Below are 27,584 nucleotides of genomic sequence, written 5' to 3' on the forward strand. Positions count from 1 at the left end.
TTTATGGGCTGTTACTGCCCACGATAATTTCAAATGAAATTGATACATGAAAATCACCTTTCCATCAGCAATTTGATGTTCAACGGATTTTCTTCTTGCAATTAGTATTGGTTGTTCGTTCTCACTTTGATGATCGAATTTAACTGAAATGACATCTATTTGTGCAATGTATTCAATCATTTTACCTCTTGTCCCATTAATCAAACCAGAAGATATATCGATATTTTGAAAAAGGATGACACGTGCACCAGTGATTATATTTAAGGAAAATGGAATTATTGAATTTACATACCTTTTTTTAATAGCACCACATAATGTTTCAATTTCACCTTGAGTTGCCAATCTTAAAGATGCAGGTTGTGCTTGCTTTCGATCATATTCATCAAATTGCCCTAAAAATGCAGATTTTTCTCTTACACAAAATTTTGCCTGAAGATTTATCCGAACATTGTTGTTCATATTTGATCTTTTGATCAAAATATAATTATTATAATATAATGCTATTTTGTTAAGAAATGTTATTACCATTCTATTTTCGTTGTCATATTGAAGGGATTCATCAATTTTGACAATTACTTCATCCATATTACCTGGAATGAATCTTTGCTTCAGTAGTAATTCAATATCTTCGCTGAATGGTGATCCATCATCATGTTTACGAATATTCTCGAGCAACTTATTGAAACTTTGTTCTTCTTCAGACTGTCGCATAATCTGATTTAGTTTCCATTGTATTAAATTTATATATGGTTCACTTTCATTAAATTGTCTTAATGCTTCAATGAAATCATCTTTAGCGCTGGTTACAGCGGGGACTTGTGCAACATCACCAAACAGCAATATACTTTTACCTCCAAAAGGTCGAAGACCACATCCAGAATTCTTTTGCTTCATTATTTTGCGAAGACCAAAATCAATAGCACTAAGGACCTTATCAGATATCATTGTAACCTCATCAATAATAATCACTTGAACAAATGTCATCGCATATCCTTTTGGCCTAATAACATCAAGAGAGCAATAGACAGTTTCTTCTTTATGAGAATCTTTCTTGCTATATATGCCGAAGGCCGAGTGTACTGTTTTACAATTGATTAAGCATGCCGCAATACCTGTTGAAGCACATACAATATGTGGAATGGAAGAAGCAATAAGATAATATATAATTGTTTGAATTAGGTAACTTTTTCCTGTTTCTGCCTTACCTCTGATAAATGCTGTTAGTTGCTGACCACTTGATATTCGCTTTGTTATTCGTCCAAATATATATTTTTGGCCAGCGTTTGACAAATTTTTGTTAATGTTAAATTTGATATTAGCAAAAGCTTTGAATTCATTCCTCCATGAATAATTTATATGCTCATTTAATAGAACATCTGGAGGGATTATAGATATATCTTCAACATTTTCATTATAATTTTAAAGAATCATATTTTCATTAATTACTTCTTGAATTCTTTCCTATTGCTCCATATGAACTTGATCTTTGCTATTATTTAGATAAGAAGTCATATCATAAATCATCATAGAAATGGTTCGGATTAAATCAGATTGATCATACATTGAGTAATTAAGCATATAATTAATTAATAGTTCATAATACTGTTTCAAATTATCGTCATCTGGAATGGATAATCCATGGTATTCAAGTGCTTTCAACCATGTTGACTGGCCTGCTTTCATTTCCTCATCCGACCTCCATGATCCGTTTAGCATATATAAACATATGCAAATTCTTCTATGTCAGATCTGCATGTAAACCTTTCAGTTATGACAATCTGAGGAGAATCTCGAAGTTCTACATATAATGCTTTGGCATCTGAAAGTGATTCATCAGGAAAAAGATCCCTTGTATAAATAAGTTATCTAGGAGTTAGATTTTCATCTTCCCAATTCGATGCAGGACGACATGTATTTTTTGGACGAAACGGACGAATAGGAGGATTCAAGTATTCTTCATAATTTTCGTTTGCAATATTTTTCATATGTTGTATTAATCGTCCATTTGTCACACCTAAATTTTTTATATTGTAATATGAAAAAAATGTTAGAATACCCATCTTTTCAAGTTCAGAAGGACGTCTAAAATATTTTTCTACCCACGTGATCTGAATTTGTTGACCATCTAAATACGCTGCTTGACGTGCTTCTGGAGATTTTATAGAAACATATATTGATGGAATGAAATAGAATTTCATTTTATACAGTCTGAACCAAAATACTTTGTGCCTAAAAATTTCGTGGCTGCTTTATCGACAGAAACGATTCTAGCATGAAATGCTGTTTGATATTCACCAATCTGAGGGGCCATCTGAATTCGAAGATTAGAAGAGCTCTTCTGAAATTAAATTATACAATGTAATGAATAGCATTGGAGAACAATGAGCATGCTTTTAATTTCGCAAAATATGAATATGACAATGCCTTATCAATTTCATCAAGAAATAAGGTGAATATTTTACAACTAAGCCGGCTTAGTCTTCATCACTTCTTGGAAGTAACAAATCCCCATCAGATGTCACACTAAGTTAGTTTCATTGCACGACATTTTGGGAAACCCATATTTACATGATGCTTCAGGATTTCGTTTTTCGCATCTTTGCAGAGTACATCCATGGATCATTTGACATTATGTGTTACGATGTTTTTTCTATTAAATTTGTTCATATATCAGATTGAACATATTTATAAATATACAAAAATTGAAAAAAAAAATGCAAAAAATATTGTATCTTTTGTCCCAGATCTTTCAAGTATATGTATATACAGAAAATATTATAATAACTATTGAAGAGTGATGTAAGCGAAAAAAAATTTCAAAAAATTGAACATTATCCTGAATGAAATCAAGCCAAATTCTTTCCATTTCACAGAGGTGCCATAATAAATATAATTTTGTAATTTATTCAGAAAAAAAATTTGAAATCACAAATTTAATGATTTTTTCGAAATTCTTAAAATACTGAAATATATTCATTATAATTGAATATTTTGGTTCATTTATTATCAAATAATGATAAAGTTATAGTGGAATTTTTATTATATAAAATTTTACACCATGTATAATTTTTTTCATATGATATTATTTTGATTCCTTACAAAAAATTCCATAATGTTATTTTAAAACTTGAAGTACCATTTCATAGAATACAATCAATATTTTGTATTTATATAAGTTTTATCAAAATTCTTGCATATATTTTAGAGAAATTTTTAATTTAATCAACAACAAATTTCAATATAATGATGTGACATGTGAATTGAAAAATATTATCAAATATCACAAAAACATAAAAAAATGATTTAAATGAAATTAATGTTACTCTTTGTTATAAAAATCAGAAGAATTTTTATCATTATTGAACGAAGTTATTCATTAAAATAATGCATTTCAACAAAGAAATGAAATTTTTGTAAATTTTGATAAAAATCGGAAATAAATTGAATTAACCCAATTCAGAAACAAATATTGAATAATTTTTACGAAAAACAATTACTTTATTTCAACAAAAATGAACAAAAGGTTGTGGCAACATGTTTTTTTGTGATAATGCAGTTTTTGTGTGCAATATTAACTTTTTGTAAGCAAGCGAATATTCGAAATCAAAAAATCAAAATATCCAAAAAATATACGAATGAATCCAATTAAAGACATGAGATATAGGGTTTAATTACTATGTTTATTAATATTTTTGAGTTATATAAAAATTCCATTGTGGAATTTTCGCTCACCCTACTAAAGCCTGATCAAAAAGGTTGTTCCACCAATTTGATAGGGTACCGTTTATTTTATCAATCATAGAATACAAGATGCCAGAATCTATGATAAAGAATCGTTTGGAAATCATTCAGGCGATATCCCAAGGAAAAAACAATACCCAAATTTCCAGGGAAACTGGACATTGTCGAAAATTTGTGAGAAAAGGTAGAAATGATTTAAATTATAAAATTGTATTCACTCAAACTACTCCAATTCGAAGACCATCTATTGTAAATGATGCCACTATCAATAGAGTCAACAGCATGACGCTAAATAATAGAAATTGCATTATCTTTTTAGAATGAAATTGATGATAACACCATTAAGAACTTGGTGGATTCGATGCCAAATAGGCTCCAGGAAGTTATAAATCATTAAGGAGGGCCTAATGGTTACTGAGTAAAGTTCTAAAACGATATGGGAACCACTTAGTTAGTAAACATCACAAAATAGTGTTAAAAAAAGATGTTTCACCCTGCATTCAATATTTGAGAGGTTTGAATACGGAAGGTGGAACAATTTCTCTGATCAGGCTTAATTAATTATTAATTGAATTGAATTAGTATATCATTAAAATATTTTGAAATTTATTTATATAGTTTATTTTTTCATCAAATTAATATTAAATAAAATAATTTCAGAAAAGATACGTGGTCCAATCCACCAAAGGACTTGGAAAGTAAAAAAGAACATGCAATATCTTACCTAGTACCTCAGTATGTTAGATAGTTATGTTGATATCATAGATGACAACGTTGGTTTGGAAGATAATGAATCGCAATTTGTCTATTTTTTTTTTTTATTTATTCTTCAAGTCTCAATTCATATTTTAATTCTGTTTATAAAAAGCATTATTCCTGTTATCGTGTCTTTGTTACTCAAACAAGTAAAAACATGCTCGATTTTCCCGATTTATAATTTAAACGGTCGTTTATTATCCGTTTCTGGTAGGTGTGGTTGTCTCAAATAACAAATTTTCTTTCAACCTTACTGATTGTTGTTCTTTGGTATCCTCATCTCCAAGGTCTGCATCATAGATAGGCTCATGTTTGCAAAATGAAATGAGTCTGGCTAAGATTGTACAATTGCTGATTAGACTTCCTTGGTAGGTTTCTTCCAACCTAACACCTGTCGCCTTCCACTGAGCATGAATCCTATTCAACCACATCACAAACTCTGCCAGGTCAGGGCATAACTCAATAGCAGTTTCAAATGGTATATCTACACTTCCAGCTTGTCTCTCCATGACGACATTAACAGCCTCAAACACTTGTTCCATAGTTAGCTCTTGGGCTGACTCCTCAAATACATTGCCCTGCTCTTCAGTAAGTTTCACTCCACCTACATTCATCCTGGTTCTTATGTTGATCTTTCGACCTATCACAGTTGTCAAATCATTCATTAAGATGAGACGTGAAAATGCACTCATAATCTTTTCCCAGCTGTGTTTGTTATGACACATAATACGTATTAAACCAAACTGACATTCAACATTATGTGTTCCCAATCTTTCCAGACACAGATCATCAGACCTTGCTCTGAACTCTCTCAAAACACCAATCAATGTGTTCATAATTCGAATGCATTGATTGAGTGAACAACAATATTGCGTACCATGACCACGTTTCACTTGTTGTACATTTGGTGTTAGCCTGTCTAAGTTTTTTGCATGATATGCAAAAATATCAAGTGAAGAACAAAGATAATCCAGTCGTGTTTGAGGTGACAGCGATGAATTACGAATAGCATGTGACCATAGAGCATACGGAAGTATGTAAAACGCCATGTTAATGTGGCTAGAATGTAACAATTGGAAGAAGTTTTCCATAGTAAAGATCTTCAAACAATAATGATCCTTCATCCTTCCCTTTGGTGACGTGTCTGTTAATGGAGCTCCAAGCTGTAGTACTTTTTCCATATCGAGCGCGGTGAAGGCTAGCTTACCGTCTGTACATATTGAGATTTGTCCATTCAATAATATTATGCTTCTAGCATTTTTCAATAGATGTAAGAAGTTGCCAATTATCAATCCATCATTCTGCAGAATCCCAAGTGCATCTTCAATTTCCTTATTTCTTAAAATAGGCCACCACTTGTTGAACTGTTCGCGATGAATTATAGAGTATCCAGAATCACCGTCACTTGCTATACAGCGAACATTTAAACCATTTGCATCTAAAAAACCAGCAAGATATCTTAGCCGAATTCTGACATCTTCATCTGCATTGCCCTTCTTGTATGGTAACACATGTAAAAGAAGACATTTATACTTGCATGATAAAGGTTGTAAACGTATTGAAAATGCATTATTGTCCCTTCTCTTTGCATCATAAATTTCTTTTGTAACAGGTTCCATTGACATAGCATCTATACCCAAAACAATATCCACTTTTTCAGAATACTGAATGTTATGTCTTCTTCTAAATAGGTTGATAATGCGGATTGTTTCCTAACACTTGGTTAAACACTCCTTCCACGAATTTTGAATTTGGCTAAAGTGATTGTACAGCGTCTGTTTACATGGCAATGTTATGACGGAGCGAAGATAGTCATAACACTTACTTCCGAGAGTTCTTAATATGAAACAAAATATAATTACATTGGGACTCCATTGCCGAGATTTGAGAAAACAATTAAAATTGTTCTGTGATTCAAATGATAATTGTTCCCCAAAAGATATGGGTTTGTTTACGGGCTCGTCAACCGTTTTTAATTTCCTTAAATATTCTTCATAAAACTCCCTTTGACCCTTAAAATATCTTGATGGAAGTAATGTGGGATCATAATCTTTTAATATTTTCTCGAGTATCTGGGTTCTTTTCTTGTAGTACCCCAGTGATTGTTCAAGATTAGAAATATCCTTTTTAAGCCTACCAATTTGCCTGGAAAGGGTCGCTTTCTCTGTTTTTTTTGCTCATTAAATTTGTCAAAATAGATTTAACATGATCGTTATGAATTGAAAAACTTATCGTTCATAAGTTAAGAAGCAGTGAAAAGAAAAGCTTTTGCGCCTATCTCTCTCACTTGCCACTACGTTTATAACATATAAAAGATCAAAGAGTGATGGTGTATCATTCTATGTAATTTTATTGCATAAAAAGCACAGTGTTTGATTGTTAATTTTTATTACCGTTAATTGACCTTCCTAGAATATATAAACAAGAAACCTCACTCTTATGCTAAAAGATATCCAATTGCATGCAATTAATTATAAAAAATATAGAAGTTTTATTCTATTTACATATTAGAAAGCATGATGAAATGATTTTGTTATTAGTTTTCTTGATATTGGACGTTGAAAACATTTTCACATTGATATATAGTTTAGACTTAGGTTTATAGATTACGTTAATAGGTGTGGCTAAGCGATTTGTAGTGGTACATCTTTCTCGAGAAGTAAATCAAGTTGTTCTATTGATTTTTCATGAAAGGAGAGAAAAAATCATGTTGATGCTTGATATATAGAATGACTAGCTACATAGAAATGTTGTTCTAACAGATAATTGAAAATGAACATTTTGAGATTACAGATGCGCATCTGCTAGCATGGAATGATCAAAATTTTAAATTCGATTTTTTGAATTATTTATACTCTACACATAATAGAAGCAATGTCACTAAGTTTTTACTATACACCTATGGATCGTTTTCGAGATATTTTCGTTTTAAATTTTCTTGGACCACTTATCAAAAAAGTCAGGATTCCATATAATTATTTGAAATGAATAACAAATCACGCTTTTATGAAAATTTAATACACTTTTCGGACATGAATAACGTATTCTTTGAGAAATGGGTAAAAATTTGATAATATTTACTGTCATTCAAATTCGCTTCTATCGTCACTTATCATTGCTTTTATCGTTCAATGTAAACCATGTAAAAGTCGATTTTTGTCACTTTTTGGAATGAAAGAATAAATTTATCTCGTGCTAATCATGATATAATTCTTAGATTTACATTAATCATAGATGCAACTATGTATATATATTATATATTTATGATATCAAGATCGTAGGATGATCGCTATATACGATGGGTGAAAGTCGCAAGTCGAGTTTAACTATATAGTTAATTAAAACAGACATTTAATAAAAAAAAGAAATCAAAAAAAGGTAATTAATTTTGGAGAAACAGAAGAATTCGTATATAAGTTGGGTTTATTTCTAGATTGAGTGAGGTTCATTTTCTCACAAAGAATTGGATTTGATATCAAAACTTATTTGCTCATTGAACACGTCATAGCTTGAGTAACGATTACGGCTGTAAGTATTCGGTTGATGAGGAATTTGCGGAGTGATGAAAGACCCGCATTCAGATGGAATTTTTCCCAGTTTCAAACATTTGTATCTGGCTCTAATTGAAGATATTGAACGACAAGGCAGAAATCGCTGAATTGAAGTCCATTTATTTGGATATTCACAGTACTTTTGAAGAAGAATTTTGTCTTCATCTTTTGTCCATTTGGCTCTTATAATTCTGGAATCCAAAACATTTTTCCAATGTTCACGGCACTGTCTTGCAGTTCGTGTTTTAACATGCGATGAAATGATATTCCAATAATTTTGATACCGTTTGTAAGCTTTCAACAATGCTATATTTTCTTCTTCAGTCCACCTTCCCTTATTATAGTGTTTTGGATCTTTTCCTTGCTGCTGATGGTTTAAATCTTTTTCCTGAGAATCAAAATCATCAAAAGGATATATCTTAAAAAGAAAAGATATATCTTCGGTGTCAGACGTTCTTTTGCCTATACAGATGTCACCAATTGGGGGAAGATCCAAAAGCAAATCTTCATCAGTTTCCATGGAAGGGAGTCAAAGGATGTGAAGTGTTTTTTGTAATTTTGTGCAAACCGAATTTTAAATTTTTGATGAAATGAATTTATTTTCATTTTCTTAATATATTTTAATTAATTTCTGTCAAATATAAAATTTCATGAATATATTAATCCTAAATTATAAAAAAACACGTTAATCGTTAAAGGTGAATCAAGAAAAAAATGTTTTAAAAAAAATTTAATAGAATGTGAACTGCAGAGTGTTTTTTGTGATAACACTTTTTATATTTGAATTATTTATTTCACTCAAAAAATGCCACAGAGGCAGACAATGTGAAGTGACTTAACGTTTCCCGATTTTAAAACGAATTTATCTTTTTAACAAATGTGTTATTCGAGTTAAGATATACTCACAAAATATATTACATCAAAAAAACAAAATAATGTTTTGAGAAAATCATCTCTTATGAACAAAAGAAATTTAATATAATATTTTTTTTCAATTATTTTGTGAAATTTTTCCAAATTACATTGTGAGTATGCATAAATATAATATTGTTATTATTGAATTAAAATTAAATTTCGGTAAATAATCTCTATAATTCACTGAGTAAAAAATAATTTTTTTTATGATTACATATTCATTAAATAAGGTATTTCAAGATTTCCCTCTCTACGATCTTTTTTTATTCCAGGATATATATGCATTTCTAAGAACGAATTTAGTGGTGAACAGATTTTTAAGAGATTTTTGGCTTCTGGTTTTGAAGCCGGAACACAACTTAAATTTCTTGGTGTCGTAGGCAACGGGTATATATTTAAATCGCTTATGAATATAAATTATTTTAATACATTGAAATCTGATTTTATGATGTATTTTTCGAGTCTAAAAAATGTTGGGAAAGATATATCATCAACGTTGTATTTATTAAAAGAATACTTAGATATTGTTTTGTTAGATGTGTAATGCAACAATAAAAAGAGTTCTCATAGCATCCGAATGACACTATTTAAAAAACGTATGCGAACGTGGTGATAAATCGCGTCATAAAGAAAAGATCATGTAAGCACTTCAGATTTATATTGTTTTTTATTTTTAAAACTGTTAAAGCTTAATTAACAACGATGTGATGTGTAACGCACGTTAATTTCTAAACGTTAAGCAGTGATCACTTTTCTATAGTTTATTTTTGAACGTTTCTGAAATTTTTTGACTTTTAACCTCAAATGTCATATAAATTTCAAAAAACAACAAATGGGTACTTGTGAAGGAAATTACGTCGTTTGGATTCATAAAGTATTTGGTGAATGCGTAGTTACAGCAACAGATAATGCAAGTTTTTATTTTGGTTTGGCTTCTACTTTATTTTGGATGTATGCTCAAATTCCACAAATCATCCTATTCTTCAAAACCGGTCAGACTGAAGGATTTTCTTTTGCATTTATTTGCCTACTTCTCTTTGGCGATACCTGTAATCTTGTAGGTGCAATCATAAATCATAAATTAGTTACTCAAATTATAACAGCGACATGGTATGTTCTTGTGGATACTTTCACTTTATTCCAATATATTTACCTTAGATGGTTTAAAGGCAAATGTTCCAAAAAAGAAGAAGTAATTATAGACGAACAAAATCCACTTTCTATTAGCCCATTGCTTCTTCCCTCTGCTGCTTCAGCAATTAGCCTTTTTACCAAACAATCTGGTCCGTATGACTCAGATCAAATATTTGGAACAATCCTTGGCTGGTGTTCATGCGTCTCTTACGCTATTTCACGTATACCTCAGATAGCCAAAAACTGTAAAAGGAGGATGATTACTGGGTTTTCATACAAGTTTTCCATATGTGCAATTTTGGGAAATGCTACATATACAATTTCAATATTTTGCAAGGACTATCATTGGCCATATATATGGGGACAGCTTCCTTGGGTTATTGGGGCTGCAGGTCTTCTTTTCTTTGATTTTGCAATTATCGGTCAGGTAATTGCATTCAGAAATAATAAAGCCTCACCCGAGGAATATGTTTCCCTTGCCACTGATGCTTTAGAAGGCCAGCAGCAGAATGATTGAAATAAAATAGATTTACTCTCATAAATGTTTTTATTTTGATAAAACGCATAGAAAAAATTGAATTGAATCGACAAAAAATGGAGTGCCCCATTTATTAACTCGAGTCACTTTTTCTTCAGTACTAAATTTCTATGCATATTTTGTTCAATTGCAAACCTTCTCAAAAACATATATATTATATTAAAAATTTTAATCAGTAATAAGTTATTTTCAAATTTATAGATACTTATGTCTCTTTCTAAATATAAAATATATTTATGATAAAGAATGTATTAAATTATAGTAACTGTGTGGTTTTCAAAAGTAAAGAAGTTTAATGATTTATAAAATTGTTATTTACTCTCAGTTTTATTATCAAAAATGTAGAAAGAATTCTTTTTTTATTATTAACTAAAATGCTTATTCAATTGTTATTAACTTTCATTAAAGCAGAGAATTTTGGGAGATCTGTTTATGGAAGTCCTGGTATTGATGATGTTAATCTTCAATTTCATGATGGATTTGAGATATTGGAACATAATTTGAAAATACCAACACGTAAACATATCAAAGAAGCTAATTTTACAAGTATAATTATTAAAGACGATGATTATCCATGGCCAGATCATCCATATCGAAATACATGTACATGGGATCTTTTAGCAACTGAAACATATAATGTAAAGAAAAAATATATATCGTTAAATGTTAAGCAAGAAGAATTATACTGGCATCCAGTTGCAGCAAAGCAATATTATACAACACAAGAAGAAATCGATAAAATGGAACGTGTTAAAGTTCGATATATTTTAGCACCAAAACGTAAACGTCATACAACTCCATTCTTTTTACCACCTGGTGAAGTAATAACCATTGAAATCTCAGAAGCAGCTGTATCTAAGAACATACGAATCGATTTCAATCAAAACACTGAAACGATTTGGAAAGGATCAAATGGTGAAGGTGTATCCAAAACACGTTTGAATGAAATTTTATTTGAAAAAATGAGGCTTACGAAATCTAAATGTACTATGGGAAGTCCATATGGAGGAAGTATATATTTCCATATTAGTTCTAATGATCCGGTTGAAATTAACATTACTGGTGTCATTATTAATCCATTTTTTGTTTATGGAGTTCATTCTGATACTGAATGGAATAATTCATTATCATTATTCAAAGGCCCAATATTTGTATTTTATACCGGCAACATAGAAATTGTAGGATATAAAACATTAATTAATAGTCCTATACAACGAATAAATGATTGTGGTGAATGGTTACGTAGTGCATACCAAATTGGACAAACGACAGCACATGATAGTTATTCAGATAACTCGAAATTTTGGCATATAATTAATCCACCACAACTTACTTCTGAAACATTTATTCCTGCAGGATCAGCGGTTGCTATTGTTGCTAAAAACAATTGTTTCTTCCCAATAGGTACTATTAATTCATTTGTAAGACATTCTTCATTAATGTATCACCCATGGATGATTGTACATGAAATGAATCATCTTAGACAAGATTCATGGGGTAAGGCGCTTAGTAATAATGGGTGGCTTGAAGTTACTAATAATGTAATTAACTTAATTATTTATGCACAAATTAATGAAGGAAGCAAAACTCGAACTATTGATGGTGCTAGCGATTGGTTAGCTTATGCTAATTCATTTTCTGTCTTGAATAATAATAAAGTAAATAAATTACGCTTATATTCGATTATGTTACATTATTTCGGAATTGAAAAAATGAAACAATTCATTGATGATGATCAATATGATCGTTATTACCCTAGAAATATTTATGGCACTGCTGGTGCTGAAATGCTTCGTGCTTCAAAAGTTTTTGGTAGAAACATGAAATACCATTATAATTGGGAAGGTATTGATGATAATGCATTGACTAAAAAAGCAATTGAAGAAATCGAAAAAATGAAACTTCCTGAATTCCATCCAGTAACTACTGCTTATGGATCAGGATTTCTTTCTAGTGATACACAAGGGTTTATTACTCAAAGACCTTTTTATTTACCAAACATTAATCGTACAATTGATTTTATTACAACAATGTATTCTATTTCACATGATAATTTTGGTAAATTTGAATATATTGATGCTAAATTTGAATCAACTAGAGACAAATTTTGGATTAAACAAGATAAAGGAAAATATATTCGATTACCATTTACAAATATTATTGATGTTGAAGAAGTAATTGTTTCTTATAAAGATATAATAACTAATGAAATTACTCGGTGTATCTGCCAATTTAAAGAATATGTACCTAATGCTTATGCATATAGATATTATAATATTGCAACTAATTTAAATGTAAAAAGTGCATATCAAACAACTGTAGGAAAAGTTCCTGATGATATTATACCTATCTCAAGTACTGATGCTAATTTAGCAAAGAGATCAGATGGCACAGTTGACGTAATCAGATTTAGAATTCGTCCACCTAAAAATGAAACATATCGTTTTGTACTTAAAGCGCAAGGAGCTTCACAACTTTATATATCAAAAAATGATTTATATTATGATCCATCAAAAGATTTTGTATGGAAAACAGAATCAGCAAATTATTGGGGTAATTCACGTAAAAGTGATCCAATTGATCTTAAAACTAATGAAGTATATAACATTGCATTTGTTATGTATACAACTAATGCAGCTACAAGAGGATGGTTAAGTTATTATGAGGGAAATATTAATGATATACGTGTTATGGAAGAATATTGGTTTGTTAAAGAAGATATTCCTGATAAAGATAAATTTTATAGTCAATTCATCCCAAAAAAGGAAAAAATATATGGAATGGATCTTTATGATGATGTATCATTTTTATTTAATGATCAATCAAAATGGAAAGTTATTAAATACCCACAAACAGGTTCAGTATTTAAAGATGTAACTACTTCAAGTCAAGGTAATCAAATAGTAGACCCTACAATTGATATTATTAAATCTGTTTTAACTGATAATGATCCAGCAACTGAATATAGAACTGATTATTGGAAAAATTCAATTCCTGATTTCCCACATATTTATGAAATTGATTTGGGTGATTTAAATGAATTTGATTCTATTTATTTAGCTGTGTCACAGAACACAAATTATTTTGATGTTTATGGTTATTTAGAAATTAGTATTTCTAATTCAGAAGAAAAATTAAAATTAGATTCATCAATTGTTTGGAAAGGTTATTATCAATCTTCAAACCCAACAATTTCATTAGGTAAAGTAAATAAAGGTAAATATCTTAAACTTAAATTTTATAATAACACTAAAACTTGGAAAGATGGAAGAAAAGGACGTACTTCAATAAGCGAACTTAAAGTTGGATATCAATTTTATACGCATAAAGTTATTCCAATAACAAATACAAAAGTTATTAAGAAATCATCAAAATGGCTTGAAACTCGAGCAGGTCCTTATTATAATGGTAAAGCTTTCATAGGTAAACCAGGAGAAGAAATTATATATCAAATTCCAATAGGTCAACGTGCATTTGGAATTCTTGGGGATTATTATAAAGGAATTGGTTATGCAGATGTTTATTTAGATGATGTTAAAATTGGAGAAATTCATGATTCAATAATTCCAACAATAGATAATAGGAAACTTAAATATGCTTCAAGAGCTTTTCGCTCAGTATTGTTTTATCATTTAATTGATTCTAAAACTTCTCATCAAGTTAAAATTTATGTAACTGATGGAAGTATTACAATTTCAGGTTTCCTTAAAGACGAAGTTGTTATTGATTATTTTACAGATCCAAATCGTAATTATACTTATACGCTTGGCGATATTCACAAGAAAGTTCAATTTGTTGATGAAGACCCTGATCCAAATTATAAATATAATTATGATCATAAGACTTATTCCGTTTATATTAAATTTAAATATAATTATAATGAAACTAAGTTTTATTATTCATATATTAATGATACAAATAAAATTGTTGAATTTGATCAAAATTCAAATAAATTCGTAGAAGATTTCCCAATTGATTTATATTTATATGTTAAAGATAAAAATTCAGAAATTCATTATTTGGATCATATTTTCACTGGAATGGAAGTAAAGAATATAAATTATCAAATAAATTATGTACCAGCATTTAAAATATCTAATACAAATAAAGAAGTAGATGCTAATGAAAAAGATAATTTTTTAGGAAGTGGTGCTATTATTGGAATTGTAATTGGTGCAATAACTGTTATTGCAGTAACTGTTGTTGCTATTAGAATAATACTCAAACAAACGAAAGATAATACTAGTGGAATCTCACTATAAATGAAACCTAAACTTTTGCATATTTATATGATGCGATTTATCATTTTTGTTAAATATTTTATTTGACATACATTCATGTTTTTTCTTTCTTAAGTATGTATGCATATATTTATTGACTTATAGTTTTGGTTTTCTCAACAAATATGTATCCATCTCTTGATGCATCAAAATTCAAAATTTAAAAAAAAAAAAAAAATATCAAATTTAATCTTTCTTCAGTTTGGCTCTAAATAATAGCTTGTTAAATTTTGTATTCAAGAAATAAAAGACGAGCTTCGAAAGGCATAAAATCAATCATTTGGTTACATGTGAATATGCTATCGTTCTATCATATTTCGGTGTCACTTTTTGTTCGTTATTCCAAAATGTTTGAGCTTGAAGGGGAGAGAATCCAAAAGATGAGGCAACAACAAGCCAAACAATATGCAATGGACTTGCAACAACAAATTGATGAAAGAAATCAAAAATTAAAAACACCACCAATGTATTCCACAACAAATTCAGATTCATATTCTTTTAAAAATCAACCCACTCAAAATTCAATTCAAAAAAGTAGACCTCAAATTATTTCTCCACAAACTTCATCGAGATCTTCATCTTCTACTTCGAAATATGTAACTCAAAAAAAATCTAATTTAAATCCCACAATAATTCCATCAATAAAATTTCAAACTCCAACCACACAATTTGTTCCTACACCAATTCTTCCAAGAAAACAAGTTAGATATTCTGGAAATAATGTCAACTCATTTCCAGAAAGAATTCGTTCAATTGAAACAGAAGTTCATCAACAAAATTCACTTTTATCTCAAACATCTGAATCAGCTTCCAGAATTAATCAAGATTTAATTCCATCTATTTATCAATCAATTGAATATTTAGAACAAAACATCAATGACATTCAAAATTCAAAAATTATTTCTGCAACACGACCTATTGTAAGTGAAATTTCTCATCAAAAAAATAACATTGAATCACTTATTAAAGATTCGTTAAATGGATTTAATCAAATTAAAGATCCTATCCAACAACTTAACTCTCACTTATCAAATTTTTCATCACATTTTTCTACTACATCAGACTCTCTTAAATCCGATTTACTTGAATTAAAAGCAAGTAATAATCGAAATGTTGATCAATCAAATAACTCACTCGTAAAAATAAGTCAACTTGAAGCACGTGAATCCAGTTCTAATTCTTCTATCCTTAAATCCAATCGTGAATTTGAAGAAATTGATAATCAAATATCAGAACTTTTCCGAAAATTAAAGCGCAACTCATCATCTCTAATGTTATCTGTTACACAACACCTTAGCCAAGAAGTCCAAAACGAAGTTAACACACGCATTTCCATGGTGAATTCACTCCATTCCCAAACCGAAGAAGTTAACCGTCAGACCTCACAATATTTCAGTCAGTTCAGTTCACTTGCAAATTCTCTTCAGTCAAATTTCAAAGAGTCCACACAATCCCTTTCAAATTCCATATCGGGCGCACTTGATGCGACCCAAAACGAAAACAATGAAATGATCTCTAAAATTGATCTTAGTATTGATAATCTTATTAATGATTCAGAAGCTAACTTTAAATCTTTACAAACTGAAATCATATCAACGATTCAAGTAATTCGAGATAATTCGAAACAATCAATCGAAGAACTAAACAATGCAATTAATTCTGAATCAAAGACACGTGAAACACATTCGAAAGAAATCATCAAAAAATTTGATCATTTTCAAGATGTTATAAATGAAGAAATTGAAGTTCAAAACAATGCGATAAATGAATTTGTGAATAATACACAAAATGAATGTGAGCAAATTATTAAAGAACAATTTTCACCAATAAAAACAGAGATGACATTTATTCATAGTCAATCAAACTTATTACAAACACTTGAAATGAAAATCAATGAAATCGAATCGATGTCAAATTCCGGCGCACAACAAATGAGAGAAAGTTTGGAGACACTTTCGAACAATTTTGATGATTTAAATACGAAATTTAATGACTTAAAAGAAAACATTAATAAAAAATATAATAAAATCGATAAAATGATCGAAAAAATCGATTCTTATTTACCTAAAACAGAAAGAATTGATTACGAAGAAATGATCGAACTGTCGAATAGAATTGTAATGGATTTCGATGTAAGAATTCAGGAAATGGAAAAACAAATCGGAGAATCAGTCGCAAACATTACAAAACTTTCAATAAGTTCCGGAAGAGATAACGAAAATGAAAAATATAAAGGAGTCGCATCGGAACTGAGGAAACTTGTCGAAGAGACAGAGCTGTTTCCATACGATTTCATAGACGCAGAAGATGAAAAAAAAGAGAAAATATATCAAAGTAATGAAAATCAAAGCGAAAGTGCAAATAGTAATGAGACAAATGAAGAAAACGGAAATGAAGAAAATGATAAAAATGTTGAAATGAATGAAGAAAGTAATAATGAAAATGAAGAAAATAGCAATGAAGTAAATGAAGAAGAAAATGATAAAAATGATGAAACGAATGAAGAAAGTAATGATGAAAATGAAGAAAAAGATAATGAAAATGAAGAAAAACAAAAACATGGCGAAAATAATGAAGAAAAAGATAAAAATTATGAAACGAATGAAGAAAGTAATGATGAAAATGTAAACAATAATGAAATAAATGGTGAAAATGAAAAAGAAGAAAAAGATAAAAACGACGAAGTAAATGAAGAAAGCAAAAATGAAAACGAAAATGAAACAAATGAAAACGAAGAAAGAGAAAACAACGAAATGCAAAACGAAAACAAAAGCGAAAATGAAACAAATGAAGAAAAACCCAATGAAAACAGTGGAAACAGCGATGAAATAAATGAAAACGAAGAAAGAGAAAACAAAAGCAATGATGAAAATGAAGCAAATGATGAAAGAGAAAGCGAAATAGATGATAAAACAAATGAAGGTGAAAATGACGGAAGAGAAGACAATGAGCAAAACCAAAATGACACAAATGCGGAAGACAAAGCAAAATGAAAAAGAAGACAATGAAGAAAGATAAAACACAAATCAAGAAAAAGATGAAGCTAAGCAAGAACAACCGAATGATAGTTAACGAATTCGATTCAACACGGAACATTTTGAATTATTTGTATAAATAAAAATTTTTGTTTGTATGAAATATGAAAATGCGATTTCGAACAAACATTTGTTTTATTCATTCATAGGCGGAACATTTTGAACGCCCATTGCAACCACTTCTTCGAGCTCTTTCTTTACGTTACGCCTTGTGTAGAAATAAAATGCCAATATTAACAAATTTGCAACTAAAAAAGAACAGCCTAAATATATGACACTTGTCGTCATATCTTTGCTAGTACTAACAGCAGCTAGCGGAGTGAACTGTCCTGAGTTTAGATGAACATCTTGCCGAATGAAATTTTGAAATTCATTTTTTGATAATTGTGGTCGATTTAAATTAACCCCTGATGCAGAAATGGTACTAATTTGAAATAGCAGTGTGGAAAATGTGGAAACTCCAAACGAATTCGAAAGAGATAGATTTAGCATTCCTGTATTTTTTTCATATGATATTTCACAACGAAAAGTGTCAAAAATGGAAATGTTGTGTTATTGGTTTGCAGAAGTTATAAAACATCGAATTATTAAAACAAATAATTAATAAAAGTATTATATGTATTAATATTTAATCATTTTTAAATTAGTTTTAAATAGATTTCATTTTGTTGATCAATCACAATATATAACAAAAAAATTGTAAATATTAACAGCAATATTAAATATAAAATGTTTACCTGTAAAAACACTTAAAATAATTTTCATAAATGAATTATAAGCATCAAAAGTTATAATAGATAATCTATCATGTAAACTTTTTAAAATTGAAATGAACATCGTTTTTTTTTAAATGTGAATTAATCGTATTTCAGGGGGGTCGAAATGGAAGAGATAAACAAATTGTGCAAATCGGCCTTTATGAAATAGAGGAGCAAAAAGACAAAACGCTCATTAACAACGACCGTTAGAGGCCATTCGAAGTGACTGATCATCTTTTTCCTATGCTCTTCGGCTTTCTCTAAAGTCTTTCTGGCTCTTTGCTTTTGGCCCTTGCCTCCACAGCATCGTATTACAAAGACTAGCAACCTTTTGAAAAATTTATTTCAACTTTCTTACTTTTTTCAACTTTAATGATTACCACCTTAATAACCCACGCGTTTACTACTATTTGTGCTTTTAATTTCTTCCGCACAATTAACTCTACACAGAAACAACTCAACAAATTCTTATTTTTATCAACATGTAAAAGCAAACCAAATAATATCTCAATATATGAGAGAAGATCTTGCGCTCTTTCTTCTTTCTTGTATGATACTATTGATAATTTTGTTCTTTATCTCTCAGGCATATTCAATCTTCTTTTTTCATCTTCTATAAGTTCTTTTCGTAACCTAAAACCAATGAAAGCTCATGAGCTTCATACAGGAATCAGTTGTTTTAAAATATTTTCGTCAATTCGTGTATTATCATTTTCTGATTATTATAAACAAAAAGACTCATTTTGTTGTTTCTATTTATCTTCGTGGCTCTGTTGTCTCTTCTTTTTCATTTCCAATCGATATCTTACAGTAATTTTTTCTGTTTTCAAAAGATATTTTTTAAACATAAAATTTGACTTTAAAAAAGTTTTAAAGCAAAAAAATTCCAAAACAGTTCTGTTTCCATTTCTTTTTCTTTTGTTTTTCACCAACACATTCCAAATTTATTTCAGTGGAAACAATACACTTATAATATACAACGAAAGCGATTTTGCAAATGAAAATTCTAGTTCAATTATTTGTGTTATCATATATGCAAATTTGCCAATTAGTTCTGGAGAATTCAGTGAATGGCCAAAACTGCAGTATGTTTACATCGGAAATTTAGTTACATCAATTGGAGGTTCTGCTTTTAGTGGTTGCAGTAGTTTGGAAACTGTTTTGTTTGGCGAAAACGTAAAAGAAATTGGGGGTTCTGCATTTGCAAATTGCATTAAATTAGCAAATGTTACAATTCCTTCGTTGGTTACATCAATTGGAATTTCTGCTTTTAGTGGTTGCAGTAGTTTGGAAACTGTTTTGATTGGCGAAAACGTAAAAGAAATTGGGGGTTCTGCATTTGCAAATTGCATTAAATTGGCAAATGTTACAGTTCCTTCTTCAGTTACATCAATTGGAGGTTATGCTTTTTTCAATTGCTCCAATTTATATAATGTTATCATCGGTGAGAACGTAAAAGAGATTGGGGGTTCTGCATTTGCTTGTTGTGTAATGCTAAAGTGCATTTACTTTTATGGAGTGCAAGAACCAAACGTTGAAAATAGTGCTTTCATTAATGTTACGGCTACACAAGTAATGGTATTGAGTGAATATAAAGATAAATGTTTTGGAACTTTAGCTGTTTGCATTGATACAACAGTTGCAGGCTGCGCGCCGATGCCGACGCTTCCATTTGCGCCGTCGAACACATTCTCTAGTTCGAACACGTTCGCTGCTTCACTTCGCGGCGATATTTCGCAGACATTTTCGTTTACATTGACAGTTACTTTGTCTGTTTCATATTCGCTGACGTACTCTGCGCTTGGCACGCAAACGCTTTCGTATTATTTGAGTAATTCGATGATAACTTATGTTGAAACAAATTTCATATACTACAGTTACACAGTCATTGTATATTCGACATATTATAGCTATTACTCGAACTTCTTCACGTATGTGTATCTGAGTCCAAGTGATGCATCGGGCGGAATGACAACTGCGGCGCTGATCGGAATAATCTGCGGCGCCGTCGCATTCGTTTTGATTGTCGTCGCAGCTGTTACGTTTTTGGTGAAAAGTAATAACAGAAAGGAAAAGTCGAGCGTGAAGCTGCAGTTTAAGGAGACAACGACGTCAACGACAAAGCAGTACGACGATGTCGACAGCATAGTGGAAGAGCTCGCAAAAGAAGACGAAGACAATTGGATATGACGAAATTGTTGAGTAAAATATTTCATTTTTTATGTGAAATAATTTGATTATCCATTTTAGGGATACGTAATAGTGTCGATGCAAGCAAAGCAAATGAAGAATTGTTCTCATTTCTTGGAATAATTTAAATATGTTATCATTAATTTCGATTTCTTTCTGAAGAATTTTTTTTATTTGAATATCTTCATAATATTTCCAAAGATAAGTGGTTGGATCAAATCTTTATTTACATTAAACAATTTTTCATGTTACATGTCATCATTTTTATACAACAAAGAAAAAACAAACTAAAATCCAGCTTTTTTATCAGTAATAAATGAAACACTGATAATTCCACTCACGGTGATGTAATGCTTTTAAATTTAAAATGAATTTCAGAGCTAATTAATACAAATTCATATAATTTATTTTTCTTAAATATTTTAGCACATTTTCCAACACCAAATTTGAAGAGTAAAATACGTATTTTACTCAGGTTTATTTAATTATAATAATTTTAAAGATTTGATTTTTGGAAGGAAATACCGTTTATTTGATTAGAAAAATGGGTGGTATTTTTTCAACACCACAAAAGACAAATATCACAGAGAAACAGATAAAAACTAGTAGCACACCAAGCACACATAATGTGCCTCAAATGAATTTACCAGAAAATTCAAATACATCTTTAAATCAAAAATCAATTGATGATCCAGAACCTGGTGACCCATGTGGTCTTTATATCCAAGGTATAAATAAGCGATGGGATAGAGAAAGATTAGAGAAATGGTTGCGTTATCTTAAAATCAATTTTTTATCTGTAAATAAAAAAAAGAACCAAAATTATGGAGCTGTTCGTTTTGATAGCAACGAGGAAAGGAGGCGAGCATATCAAATACTTATTAATGAAGAGCCACAAGATGAACAATTAATTATCATTCCACTTCGAAAAAGTCTTTCAATGACAACACAAGTGTGCCACCGTATGAACGCCAGACTATCCAATCAAAACAATCAAAAAAACATTAATGAATTAATCACACCATTATTCAAAGTTGAATATTCAGAACAAATATCGATAAAAAAACAAAAACTATTGTCTTCTCTAAATCAACTTATTCCTCTATCTTCCGAAGTTTTTATATTTCCATCTCCAAATCAAACACATTACGAAAATAAAACCGATCTTTTGTTTGGCTTTAATTTTAATGGTGAAACTGAAGTTGGATTTCACATTGGTTCTCGTAATGATGACATAATTGTACCTGTTGATGATTGTATTGGAATTCCAATCTGTGTTCCAACCATTGCGAATCATTTGAAGGAATTTTCAATTCGTAGTAACCTTCCTGTTTTTGATCGTGCCCTAGAAAAAGGTTTTTGGAAGTTTGCACATGTTCGAACCAATTCTGAAAATGATGTTTTATTAGTGATTGGGATTTATGGCAAAGCCGATCAAAACATTATTGAAAAAGTTAAAACAGAATTTTCTGAATCCGTTAACTCGTTATATCTTGCGCAAACATTTTGTAAAGATGGGTATGGTTCAAATCCCATTATTATACATTTAAGTGGTAACAATTATCTTTCTGATTCTATTGGTAATTTAAGCATTGAGCTTGATATATTTTCTAAGTTTCCAATTAACAAATCATCATCTGAAGTTTTACTTCAACAATTAAATAACATTATAAAATTTGAGCATAATAATGTTATAATTGATCTTTATTGTGGTTCTGGGATCTTAGGACTTTCATTATTAAATAATTGTTCGTTCAATAATAAATTAATTGGAATTGACTGTGATGAACAATCGATTTTAGAATCGCTAAAGAATGCGAAATATAATAATATATTAAATACAGAGTTTGTTTTGGGAAGAGCAGAACAAATTTTGCCGACTGTTTTGTATGACAAAAAATATGAAAAAAATTCTTTTGTTGTGATTTTGGATCCGCCAAATCGCGGAATTAAAAAGCAAATTTTGTGGGATTTGAGGAATTGTAAATCTGTATCCAAATTAATTTTCGTTGGAAATAAGCCTGAGAGTTTTGCGTTTGACGCAAAGCAAATTCTTTTGGATGAGGAAACAGAAACACCAAAATTCACTGTGAAAAATGTTTTCGGTGTAGATTTATATCCTAATCGTGATAAGATTGAACATGTGATACAAATGATTAGGTAAATAAAAATAAATAGTAAACATTTTGATTATTTGTGGGAAAATTCTTTTTGATTTCATCAATTTTTTTTTTAATATTACTACACATTTAAACTGTTCATTGTTATAACGCAAAAATAAAGTTATTATTATATGTTTTTTCTAATATATTTGATTATCATTAAACAACTATTCATACAAATTTATTTTAAGCTTGTTATTAATTGAATAATCCATTTTTTATAATCATTTCCAGATGCATACATTGGTGCATGTTATTAATTTTTTGAATCATTTCCAAATATTATTTCGTATACGAAATTATTCAAATAAACTTCAGATAAAATGAATATCTTTAGCACTAATATCAATTCCCTTTTCAAAAGGTAACTTAATTTCTACATTATTAATAGAAGTTGAACACATAAGTACTGTTATAAATTTGGATGAACATAATCAAAATTGTATTTTTGAATAAAATTTTTAAACTTAGAAAATCCCCAACATCCTCACAAGGACTTCACAGAATTATCTTGTTTCGGCTAAGAAAATATTATATGGGATTTATCAAAAAGTGTGAGTTCACCAAGTGAAGTGGTAGTTTTGAATTAATAATTGCTAATAAACAATTTCATGAGCACCAAAGATTTACCTGGGAAAAAAGGGCATTTGAATACTCTATTATCCATTGAACAAATTATTTTCGGCTTGAAAGAAGAAAATATTGAATCTTCAATTCTATCAATTCTTCAATTATTTGATAGCCACGTTACAAATTCTTTTTTCAGCGTGATTAGTCAACTCTCATATGCATTTTATATTTCTCAATCACATGATGCTAATTTACTTTTTCATTTTTTCAAAGAAATTGAAAAAAAGTTAACTGGAATCACCACGTTTTTTGTTGATTTTATTCTAAATCTTAACTCCAAGAGCGAAGAGTTAAATTATCTTTTAAGCGAGATGATAAACAATAATTTAATTGACGCAAAATCCATCAAAAACAAAACATTATATTTTTCACATATCAAAAAGACATATGAAATCAATCCAACTACAGCAGATCAAAACTTTATTAATAACATTTCCGTATTTGAAAAAGATAATTGGGAACTTCATAAGCAATTAATTAAGGAAGGAGTTAATCCAAATGAAATTGCAAAAGTCATTCGAAATGATGAAATCGAAAAACTTCAAGAAATATCATCACAAAGTAATTTCGATTTTAATCAAACAATAGAACCATCAATTTATGAAAGATGTTCATTTATTAACAAAGAAGATGTTACATTAATTGATTATGCAGCATTTTTTTCTGCTGTTAAATGTTTCAAATATTTACTTATGAATGGATCTAAAGTAAATAACACAGGCAAATATGCAATTGCTGGTGGAAATCTTGAAATTATTCATTTATGTGAACAAAAGAATTTATCTTTTAATGAGGCACATAATTTCGCAATCGAATTTCATCGAAATGATATCTTTAGATATCTTTATGAAAATAAAATCATTGAAATCAAAGATTTATGTGAAATTGGGAATTTATGTCTTAAGAATTATAATTTTGAGGTTTTATCATTTTTAGAAAATGAAGGAATGGAAATAAGAGAATCAATGATTAATAATGCCGCAAAATGTGGAAATTATTTCCTTACAATTCATTTTCTTGAGAAAAATAAAGTTCCGGAAGAAATTTTAATCTCTTCTTCGATTTCTGGTAATGTTGATCTTGTTAAATATCTTATTGATAAAGGAATTGATATAAATCGAAAAGATATAAATTTTGTTTGCTTAAAAATTGTTTCTTTGTTTTTGGGTTTGTTGGAAAAATTTGGAATTTATATAAATTGTTTAGAACTTCTCTTTTATGGGTAGTACAGAAAAATAACATCGACGTTGTTAAGTTCCTTCTTGAACAAGAAGGAATTGATATTAATGCAAAAAATGTTTTGTGATTTTTGTTAAAGTATTTTTCAAATTTTCGATGTTGATATTTTTTGTTTGGAATTAACGCATTTATGTCTGCAGCTAACAATGGAAATTGTGAAATTATACAATTACTTCTTGATAAAGGAACAATTAATATAAATGAAAAAGATGTTAATTTCACATATATAATTTTTGATTAATTAATTTTTTGGAATTTTTTTGTTTTGCTTTGTACAGCTTTTATGCGTGCATGTCAATTTGGTAATGTTCAAGTTGTAGAATTACTTCTTAAACAAGATGGAATTGATATTAATATTAAAACTATTTTAAATCTTTATTTAATATCAAATTTAATTATTTGATATTTATATGAATTATTTGGTTTTTCTTTGTGGTATTTAGGTCATCACTTTCTTATGCAGCACAAAATGGTCATGTTGATATTATTAAGTTAATTCTTAATCATGGAGGAATTGATCTTAATGCGAAAAATATAAATATAATAATTTTAAAGTTTATTATAAAGTTTTGATGGGATTTATTATGCGTTATATTGGACAGCACTAATGTTAGCAACTCGATATAATCAAATTGAAGTAGTAAAATTACTTCTTTTACAAAAGGGAATTGATGTTAATACTAAAACTAATGTTTTATTCTCTTTTTTAAGATTTAAAAATATTATTCGGAGTTTAAACAAATCGTTTTGGACTGCACTTATGTGGGCAGCTAGAAATGGGTTTAGTGAAATTGTTAAAGAATTAATTGGTCAAAATGGAATTGATATCAATCAACGTAATATATATTTTATTTATTTGATTTTTATATGAATAATTTGATGTTTGAAATCAACATTCCAAGTTTTGCATAATTCATATGAAACAGCACTTATTGTAGCAGCAAATTCAAATCAAGTAGAAATTGTGAAGTTATTACTTGAAAATAAAGAAATTGATATAAAGGCCAAAAATGTTTTTTAATTTTAATTAATGTTTTAATGACATTTTTTGTGTTGGAAAATATTATTTAGAATTTCTACAAATTTTGTGAAACAGCTTATGATATCGCAAAAGAAAATTACAACCATGATATTATGAAATTACTTCAAGAATATGATAAAAGTATATAATAAAAGTCTATTTTAGACAAATATTTTCTGAACATATTTTAAGAATTAAATCTTTTGATCTGTTGTGAAGTGGTTAATTCAAAAAGTGAGAAATGTCATTTTTTGTTTTTGAAAAGTTTATTATAACGTCTCCCAGTGATTAATTACATGGAAAGTCTACCCGCTGATCCAGATTTAATTGAATCATTTTCACTTGAATTAATCATACCAGAAGATCCTGAACATTGCTTTGAAGATGTTGATAATTGCCCTCAACGAAGATGGGCTGTTCCTGGAGAAGATTTATTTCTCTTCATTAAAACGTCACCATCAGCTTTCCATATAAATTGCCTCTCCTTCAATGTGAGAATAGTTGGTACTCACCTTTCATCAAGAAGGAGTACATTTGGCCATATGTCAACTTCATTAATGACAAATCTCGATCAAATTAAAACAATTGTTAACCATTCTTTCCCACCAATGACACCATTTCGTACAGACTCAGATTGTATCATTTATCCATTAAAAATCCTTATTCCACCCACAATGCGCACACAATTTAAAATCGAAGCATACATACCAGGACGAGCAAAGTCGATCCAATCTCACACGTTACAAATTTTTTCACCATTTAATGTGTTCTTCAGGTCAGAACCCACTACAGGCTCACTTATACTCCAATTTAACATTGAGTGTGACTTACGTATGAATCTTCCTGTTGAACTTGAGTCTACTGATGTTGAAATTGAAGCAGAAAATCCACAAATTCTCCATGACTTTCAATCCAACATAAAGATCACAAATCCAAGCAACATTAAATGCACCGTCAAAAACGAGATGAGTTTGTCATCAATATTTATATTCGTTCCACTCACGTCAATCGGCGCGTCAATGCTGCCGCATTTGATAACGAACTTTTCCATCAACTGGAACGTTAAGAGCCTATCGTTCAAATCCGTTTGGACGACAGACATTGAGAAGGAGACGTTTGGGATTTCAATACTAATACCGCCGATAACCGCAAAGGTGAATCAAACAACAACGGTGCCTTTTAGGTTAACAAATGCAAATGACGTGGCTAAAAGTATTGACTTGGTGTTTGAGGGTGGATATATTCAGCCAGTTGCTAAAAGAGTACACGTTCCAAATATTGAACCGAATTCTTCAACAACAATTGATATTTCGTTGTTGCCTTTGGCTGTAGGGTATCATCCACTAAAGTTCTGGGCAGAAAATGCGCAGAAAAGAATAGAGCCAATGTTCCCGACTTATGTGTTTGTAAAGGAATAAATGTTTTTTTAGTTATTTCAAAATAATTTGAATTTGTTTCCTTGATTAAAAATTTTGCTTTTTTAATGATTTTTTAATTGTTTCATATAATTATCAATTAAATTTTATGGCTTTAATAATTTCCAATATTAAATCATTCCTTATTTGTAATGCATTGAAAGTATTATTGTACAGCCTATTTTCTTAACGATAAAATGGAAGAGGTTAAATGAATAT

The 27,584-nt window shown here is 29.6% G+C and overlaps 5 protein-coding genes across 5 annotated transcripts; 4 read left to right on the plus strand and 1 right to left on the minus strand.

Moving 5' to 3' along the window:
• Positions 1-4,694: 4,694 nt before the first annotated feature.
• Positions 4,695-6,116, minus strand: GO595_004516 (uncharacterized protein; the record flags this gene model as incomplete). Its single annotated transcript, XM_067917657.1, has 1 exon — positions 4,695-6,116. One exon carries the CDS (start codon positions 6,114-6,116, stop codon positions 4,695-4,697), a length of 1,422 nt encoding a protein of 473 aa, XP_067775098.1.
• Positions 6,117-9,912: 3,796 nt separating this feature from the next.
• GO595_004517 (PQ loop repeat family protein) lies at positions 9,913-10,614 on the plus strand (the record flags this gene model as incomplete). The annotated part of the gene is made up of 1 exon (XM_067917658.1): positions 9,913-10,614. One exon carries the CDS (start codon positions 9,913-9,915, stop codon positions 10,612-10,614), a length of 702 nt encoding a protein of 233 aa, XP_067775099.1.
• A 395-nt stretch (positions 10,615-11,009) lies between these two features.
• Positions 11,010-17,908, plus strand: GO595_004518 (Immuno-dominant variable surface antigen-like; the record flags this gene model as incomplete). Its single annotated transcript, XM_067917659.1, has 2 exons — positions 11,010-14,252; positions 15,284-17,908. 2 exons carry the CDS (start codon positions 11,010-11,012, stop codon positions 17,906-17,908), a joined length of 5,868 nt encoding a protein of 1,955 aa, XP_067775100.1.
• Positions 17,909-20,199: 2,291 nt separating this feature from the next.
• Positions 20,200-20,898, plus strand: GO595_004519 (uncharacterized protein; the record flags this gene model as incomplete). Its single annotated transcript, XM_067917660.1, has 1 exon — positions 20,200-20,898. One exon carries the CDS (start codon positions 20,200-20,202, stop codon positions 20,896-20,898), a length of 699 nt encoding a protein of 232 aa, XP_067775101.1.
• Positions 20,899-26,246: 5,348 nt separating this feature from the next.
• GO595_004520 (uncharacterized protein) lies at positions 26,247-27,368 on the plus strand (the record flags this gene model as incomplete). Its single annotated transcript, XM_067917661.1, has 1 exon — positions 26,247-27,368. One exon carries the CDS (start codon positions 26,247-26,249, stop codon positions 27,366-27,368), a length of 1,122 nt encoding a protein of 373 aa, XP_067775102.1.
• Between the last annotated feature and the right edge of the window lie 216 nt (positions 27,369-27,584).

Source organism: Histomonas meleagridis (genome assembly GCF_020186115.1).
Source record: "Histomonas meleagridis strain 2922-C6/04-10x chromosome Unknown contig_27, whole genome shotgun sequence".
NCBI classification, from domain to species: Eukaryota; Parabasalia; order Tritrichomonadida; family Dientamoebidae; genus Histomonas; species Histomonas meleagridis.